The 8,118-nt window shown below is 43.9% G+C and overlaps 1 protein-coding gene across 2 annotated transcripts in view; it reads left to right on the top strand.

Annotated features, from left to right (window-relative positions):
• LOC100953598 (telomerase-binding protein EST1A) overlaps positions 1 to 8,118 on the top strand; it is a 149,353-nt gene that overhangs the window by 79,543 nt on the left and 61,692 nt on the right. For both annotated transcript variants that reach the window (XM_023518698.1, XM_023518699.1), the window contains exon 10: positions 1,939 to 2,084. In XM_023518698.1, the coding sequence (XP_023374466.1) occupies positions 1,939 to 2,084 (146 nt within the window). The remainder of the gene's footprint in view (positions 1 to 1,938; positions 2,085 to 8,118) is intronic.

The raw sequence follows: 8,118 nt of genomic DNA on the forward strand, positions 1-8,118 counted from the left end.
CCCTGGGTAGAGTGCTGTGCCATCACAGCTCACAGCAACCTCCATCTCCTGGGCTTAAGCAATTCTCTTGCCTCAGCCTCCCAAGTAGCTGAAACTACAGGCACCTGCCACAATGCCCTGCTGTTTATTGGTTGTAGTTGTCATTGTTGTTTGGCGGGCCCAGGCTGGCTTCAAATCTGCCAGCTCTGGTGTATGTGGCTGGCGCGTTAGCCGCTTGAGCTATAGGTACAGAGCCAGATTTTTCTATTTTTTAAAGAAATGAGGTCTCACTATTGCCCAGGCTGATCTCAAACTCCTGGGGTCAAGTAATCCTCCTATCTTGGCCCCCTAAAGTGCTTAAGTGTGAGCCACTATGCCTGGGCTGTTTTGTTTCTTTTGAGGAAGATTACCTTTCATGTGGCCTCACAGAAGTTATTTTTTAGTCCAGCCTAGAGCTGTCCATAGCTCCCAAGTGTGCCACAAGCACTATATTTATTTGGGGGACTGGGCAGCGTCTGTAGCTCAGTGAGTAGGGCACCAGCCTCATATACTGAGGGTGATGGGTTCAAACCCGGCCCGGACCAAACTGCAACAAAAAATAGGGCGTCATGGCGGGCACCTGTGGTCCCAGCTACTTGGGAGGCTGAGGCAAGAGAATCACCTAAGCCCAAGAGCTGGAGGTTGCTGTGAGCTGTGACAACATGGCATTCTACCGAGGGGGACAAAGTGAGACTCCGTCTCTAAAATAAATAAATAAATAAATAATAAAAAAATATTTGGGGGACTGCAGAGGTGGATAAAAGATACTTAACTGACCATGAATTGTTCAGCATGGCCCTAAAGCCCATGTGCTTGGTTTCTCTCCCTAGCACCAAGTTTGAACTTGCTTTTTATTTCGGAGGACTTTAGCTGTGGTTTGTTCCTATTGCCAAAAGAGCTTCAGGCATGCACCACTGTTTGGGATCCAGTGGCCACATTTGGCAAGCAGTGGTTTGAATGACCTCTCCTTAGGAGCCCTAGGTCACTGGCTGGATTTCTGCCTCCCTACATTACAGGCTCTTCCTGTATTGGGAGTGGCAGTTGGCCAGGGCATTATATTTCTACTGGCCTGAAAACATACAGACCCTGATGAGCAGAGGATTGGAGAGGGAGGAGCACAGTAACACAGGAAAGACTGAAACAGATCATGGGGGCCCTAGGTCTAGGGATTCTTAGAGGGGAAATTTGGTATCCTTAAGTGAAAGAATTAGTGTAGTGGTACCTAAGAAGACAATAGCAGAACTATTTCAGCGTTCCTGAAATAAACCCTTGAGTAAAAAATTTTACATTCATGTAACTTTTTTTTATAGAATATAGTCTCATGCCAGACAGTTTTGGGACTGTGTAGGTTTTAAAGCAGGCGTCCTCAAACTACAGCCTGCGGGCCACATGCAGCCCTCCTAGGACATTTATCTAGCCCGCTGGGTGTTTTTGCCACCTTTGCCTGTCCTGCTTAGCAGCCAACTTGTCCCAGGACCCTCAGTCCAGCCCTCCAACGGTCTGAGGGACAGTGAACTGGCCCCTTGTTTAAAAAGTATGAGGACCCCTGTCATAGAGCTTAAAGGAAATTTGTTCAATATTTAGAAAAAGTGGTGGTTTCATAGAGAAACTTTGATATCAGCTTGAATCCAGTTATTGCCAGGGGTTAGGAAATAGCATACCAAAGGGTAATAACTCATAGTAATTTATCTAAGCATTGAGTTGTTTCCACCACTGAACCCTGAAAACTTTACTTCTTTCTCTCAAATGTGTTCAAAATTGCAGGATACCAGGGAGGTTTGTGAAAGTAGCAAAGAAGTATCTTTGGCATTGGTCGTTAGTTGTCTGCTTTGAGAGAGAGAGAGAGAGAGTGTGTGTGTATGTGTGTGTACCAAGTGATCTTGGGTGTGTGTGTCACTGATGGGCTTGGTGTATTTGCAGGATGGAGACATTCCCTGCAGTGGCTGAGAAGGTCCTCAAGGAGTTTCAGGTGTTGCTGCAGCATAGCCCCTCTCCTATTGGAAGCACCCGCATGCTGCAGCTTATGACCATCAACATGTTTGCTGTACATAACTCTCAGTTAAAAGGTAAGAAAAATCCACTTTCTTCATTTAGACAGAGATTAATTTGGCTTCTTTTCTTTGCTACAAATTCCACTACCTCAACTTTACTCCACTACCTGCAAAACACACACACACATGTGCACACACAGTACCCTCCTCACTGTTGCTTCTCAGATAGTGAGTTTACGGTCTGATACCTACGTAGCTCTGTAGTGCTTGTGTGGGATGAAAGGAGGGAATCATAAGTATAGAGCTTAATTTGCAAATGTGAAGACGCTATTGCACATCTGGCCATGCTAAAGGCAGCAGGAAGGCCTCTTGGAGGCTGCAGACCCAGAGCCTCTCCCAAGGGAGAGGCATTGCTGAAATGTTTCATTGCAGAGACCATACGCTTGGCAGGGATTGGGAATAGCTGTTTCTGGACTCATGTACCCTGTTTGTTCAATATGGAAAAGTCTAGTTCCCTGTGGGATATCCCTTGTGGGAGCCTGCCAGGGAGTAAGAACAGAGAATTGATGAGCTTTGGTGACTCAAATCTGGAAGCACAAAAGCCACCAGGCCCAGAATTTGGCCAGTATACTGGTGTGCATTCTCAATGTTTTTCTGAACACTCTTTGGGGCCTTTTTTGGCAGAGAGGAATTGGGGGGTAGGGGAGAGAAGATTGGCTGGGTTTTAAATGTTCTGATGATCAGGTCAGAGTCCAAGAATGTTACCAGGATCCCTGCCCTTCCCTCTATCCCACTTAGGGAAGGATGATGTGTTTTGACTTGATGGACTATGTAGCATGGAGGCAACATTATTTGCTGTGTTTGTTTGCAACAGAGATTTGGTCCATGCTGCCAAGGAATCATTTCAGAGCATTGACAGAGAGTGTTTAGTCTCAGGGCAAGAAGGTTATTATCTAAAATGCCAGGAAGTGGGAACTGCCCCATAGAGACTTTGCTGTAAAACAAATCTGGTGTTTCTGGACAGAGTGTTGCTGGTTCTCTTGTTGTACCTTCTCTTAGTGTTTTCTCTTAACCTGAAGTTGATTTATTTCCTTTCTCATATGTACTTGAGGGCTTGCTTCAGCTTGTTGGTGGTGGGGAAGTTTCTTCCCTGATGAATGAGTATGCCATACTTTCCCTTGAAACCTGGCTCTTCCTGGGATACTGCCCTGTCTTCTCCTAGGCTGCCTGGGTTTTCAATCAAATCTGAATCCTAGAGGATTACTTCCTCTCATGCTGCCTGCTGTGGTATTTAGAATTCATAGCAGAAGTCAAGATGCAGAGACTTGGGCCTTTTTGAACTTGGCTAATTATTCCTGAGATGGTTATTTGTTTAAATTGCTCAGAGGAAGCGTGGAGTCCTAAAAGGCAGTGCTGGTTTCCAGGAAAGAGGAAATAAAGTTGGTGAAGTGTTATGCTGGTGAGGATGTGAAGTCCAAAGGGGAGGGACATTCTGATATCAAGTAGGAAGCTCACTGGACTCAGTTTTCTACCTCCCGCTAAAAACAACCCATGGAGTTCAGTGAGCTGCCTGTCACAGAGCTGCAGCCTCTCCCAAAGTATTGTTTCAGCATCAACTTGGCCTGGGCTTCTATAGATGTGAATGTTAAAGATTGCAAGTCTTACCTGTGAAACATCTTTCTTTAAGAGGAATACCTTGGCCTTTTCAGAGGCTACCAGTGAGTCCTTTTCTTGTAGCTGTTAAGCAAAGATTAAGAAAATGTGGGTGAAGGGAAGGTGAAATGGGGAGTACAGAGAAAGAAAGAAATAGGTCTTTTCCATACTAGTCATAACAAGGACCTTCTAGCCAGGAAAGACATGTATAAGCCAGTACTTGAGACCCTACTTCTCATTGCTGGCCTTATCCTGAATGTTACCTCCATGAAGCATTTGGGGCCAAGAAAACTATGAGCTGAAGTGGCCAGAGGCTCCAGGGTGTTTCAGAGAAAAACAGCCCAGGCTACAGGATATAACACTCAACTAGGACAGAGAGCTCTGTGGACATGCTGCCAAGTACCCGGTGTGCAGCTGAGGCGGCCATCCAGACCCCACTGTGTGGGCTGCCATTGGGAGAGGGGTGAGCAGAGCGCTCAGCAGGGCTGGTTGGTGGGAAGATGCACTTTTCCATTTCCCAGCACATGAGTCATCTTCTCTGGGCCCCTATGCTATGCTTGCATGGACAGTGGCAAGAAGGGGGTGTTGTGGCTGAGAAGCAGCATCTGTGTCGGGGGTGGAAAGGGAAGGGGGTTGGGGAGAGGGTAAAGATTTAAATCCTTCACTAATCAGCAGCAGTTTGAATCACATTTTTATGAGTAAGGAAGTGATAAATCAGCCCTGCGTGTTCAGCTCTCAAGTCCCATCAGCTGGTGCCCTTCTCCAGGCCAGTCTGCATGCTGTCAGAGTCACCACCTGGCTGTGGGTCCCTGGCTGCCTGAAACCAGGAAGCAGGGGCCTGATGCTGCCTGGCCCTACCAGGTGCTTAGGGTCTGTGGTGATTTGGCAATCTCTGCAAATTACAGAACATCTGGGCCATCATTTTCCTTTCCATTCCTTCTTGGACATGTTCTTCTAGGTGGGTGTTTACATATGTCAGTTCCTGGACTCCGTGGAAATGGAGCATTCCAGCCTAAAGCAGAGGTGATCTTGTGGCCGATGAGGCAGTCCATATCCTTTCATTCTGTACCTGAGCCTTTCCCATAGTTCCAGTACCTAAGAAGTATGATTTGGAGAAAAACAGGGATATCCTTACTTAAAAAGTATGTTCTTTATTGATGCCTCTATTGCTGTCATGCATTATTTGTTTTTTGTGTTTGGTGCTACCCCTGTGTAACTATTCTCTTTTCACTATATCAGTAGTCCAGGGACAGAAATCATATCATTGCTAACTTTGATTACTTTTCAAACGTGCCAACTGCAGAAGGCAAAATAGAAGGAAAAGCTTAGATGGTGGTGAGAGAATGACATGTTTCCCCTTTCCCTGGGTTATGGTTTTCCCTCCCTCTGCTCATGGAGGCGAAAGTTGTGAGGTCAGATTCGCCCCATCTTCCCATAATGGGAAATAGGTTGAGTTATGTGCAACTAAACTTTCACGTCTCAGCAATGATCTTAAAACTTATGGGTTCAGGTGTATTGGTGAGAAGACCTTTTCCTCCTCCTCTCACATGGGCCTTATGCAAAATCCTGCTTCATTGGGACCACAGAACGTCTAGAATCCTAATACTCCATAATGAGGTTGCTGGGGATAGATAAATTTGAGGAATAGGACAAGGGATAACTGGGGACTCTGGTACAGTGCCTGGTATTTATTAGGAACTCAGTATTTGTTGAGGATGTAGCAAGGAAAACCACAGTTCTGGGAAAATGAGTTCTCATTGAGCTGTATATTCCTTACCTGGCTCATGTCCAAAGCTGGTGGTGAGATAGGTGGTTCCCAGAGTGATGTCACAATCGGTAATCTCTCTAAGTCATTCCTGAGCCCAAAGGGAGAAAGGGCCTTTTCCACATGTCTTAGTAGTTAATGCTTTAGGAGACATGTGATTGGCTGATGTGATTCTGGAGGGTGAACTGTTGATCTAAACCACAAGCACTCTAAGAATTTTAATTTTTAAAAAATTCTGTAATTTAAGGAAATAAAACTCATGTTTCTTGAAGAGAAAAAATTGAAGCAACATTTGTGGTAGGGCGTCACTGAAACCCCCTTGTGTCCCCCATCTGTGCCCAATTTACTCCAATCTGCTCCCCCTACCTTCCTCTTCCATTTTCTTTCCCCTTCTTGTTCTCTCTTTTTAAAAAATATGTTTTATAATTCCTGGAATCAAAACCATCTCAGGCACACACTGTTTTATTTTACTGTATTATTGGATTATACCTCTTATAAATCATTGGATGTTACTCATTGGCCACCACTAAAATAACTTCCCTTTTCTGTGCCCTGGCCCCTCTTTTTTCTACTCTTTTACTTTTCTGCCAGTTTCATAGAGCATACGTCCATTTCAGCTTTATGGAAAAGCTCTGGTGGCAGCAAGAGGGCACCCAAGAGACACTTCTTGTGTGTGCTGTTGGTATTGCCTGTTCTTAGGGAACATTTAGGGGATGGGATTGAGGTAGAGCTAGACTCAACATTCCTTTCATTATCATTTATGCTTTTACTCATGATGTTAGTAATCCTGAATTATGGGAGATAGAGGTAGAGACCTGTGAGTCTCCAGAGGGATAGAGAGCTACTGCTGTCTATGTGGGCCTGATATCTTTAACCTACAATTTAGGATGCTTCATGCCATTGTTGTGATGGGAGTTAACTCTACTTGAGTTAAGTTCACTAGCAGAACTTTTTGTCTTCCGGCATACAACAATCTCAGAGACCTTCAGAAAAGCTGTTTGCTCCACTGCAGGGATTCACTTCTGTTGGAGTCTCTTATCCAAGCAGAATGTATGAAGTGCCTAATCCTCCACTTGTCAGAACAGTTGTACAGGAAATCCACCTTTCATAAGGGGTTAACCTTGCGTTTAGCTGTATAAACTATCCCTTTTATTCCTCCTTCTATATCTCCAGTAGTAGAAACCCTCGGTGTTTTTTCCTCACAATGATCCATGGGTGGATTTCTACAAGTAATCAGTGCTGCCTGACCTTTCATTGTCAGGACAGCTCAGGTTAGAGTAAATCAGCAAAGATAGAATACTAGCATGCCCAGTGAATTTTGTGAGAATTAGATTCAAAGGTCAAACTAAGTTAGGCTTTGGACGGTAGGCTAAAAGACGATGCATCCTTACGTTTGCCCTAGGTCCCTGTGGAGGAGATACAACTATCAATAGGCTGTTTAGTACAAATTTTCCTCACAGTCTCTGCTCATTGATCTAGCTGTAGATCCCTAGAAAAGAAGAGAAAGTTAAAAAGAAGTATATGTGTCAGGGGATCTATCTTGTCTTTTTAACTGTAATGTCCAGGGTCCTTATTTTCTGAGTTAATTTATTATTTTAGGCTAGGGAAGGACAAACAGTTATGAAAAGCTAAGAAAATAAGAAAATTCAGTCATATCAATAAAATTAACCTTCATATATATATATATATATATATATTTTTTTTTTTTTTTGGAAACAGAGTCTCACTATGTCCCCCTTGGTAGAGAGCTGTGGAATCACAGCTCACAGCAACCTCAAACTTTCAGGCTTAAGTGATTCTCTTGCCTCAGCTTCCTAAGTAGCTGGGACTACAGGCTCCCACCACAATGTCTAGCTATTTTTTGGTTGGAATTGTCCTTATCATTTTAGTAGGTCCAGGCCAGGCTCTAACCCGCCAGCCTCTGTATATGTGGCTGGCACTCTACCCACTGAGCTATGGGTGCCAAGCCTAACATTCTTACATTAATTGAAGAAATGGTCTTTGGTTTTGCCCCAGTTATTAGCAATGTGGTTTGGTGTCTATGGTTCCTTTCATATGGAGCATAGAAGTGTAATATCCCATTATTGCCCAGTGGTTAATGTGGGTTATGTATTTTATTTCTGTTGCCATCTTATAGCTTCTCAATTTGATTTTTTCTTCTTTTTATTTCTCTAGGATAAACTTATCCTAAAAAAGAAACATTATTTTGGGGGAATTTTGGGTCTTTTAGCTATCTTTTTTGAGCTTTTCTGAGGAGTAAAATTCTAAATGTATAGCTTGGGGGTAGGGGTGAGAGTGCAGGCCAGATACACACTATGTATTGAGTATAGAGGGAAAGTAAGTGTATTATAGGACAGGTTGCACTTTGGACCCTAACCAGCTTTATATTTAAAGAGACAGTGTCTTACTCTGTTACCTAGGCTGGAGTGCAGTGAGTAGTATAGTCATAGCTTACTGCAACCTCAAACTCCGGACTTAAGTGATACTCTTGCCAAGTAGCTGGGACTACAGGCTATGCCACACATGCCACTATGTGTGGTTAATTTTTCTATTTTTTATAGAAATAAGGTCTTGTTATATTGCACATACTGGTCTCAAAACTCTTCCTCTCAAGCAGTCCTCCCAACTTGGCCTCCCAAAGTGCTGGGATTACAGAAATAAGCCACCACACCTAGACCATAACCAACAAAT

This window comes from Otolemur garnettii, unplaced genomic scaffold (assembly GCF_000181295.1).
Source record: "Otolemur garnettii isolate 467f Iridium unplaced genomic scaffold, OtoGar3 scaffold00145, whole genome shotgun sequence".
NCBI lineage: Eukaryota > Metazoa > Chordata > Mammalia > Primates > Galagidae > Otolemur > Otolemur garnettii.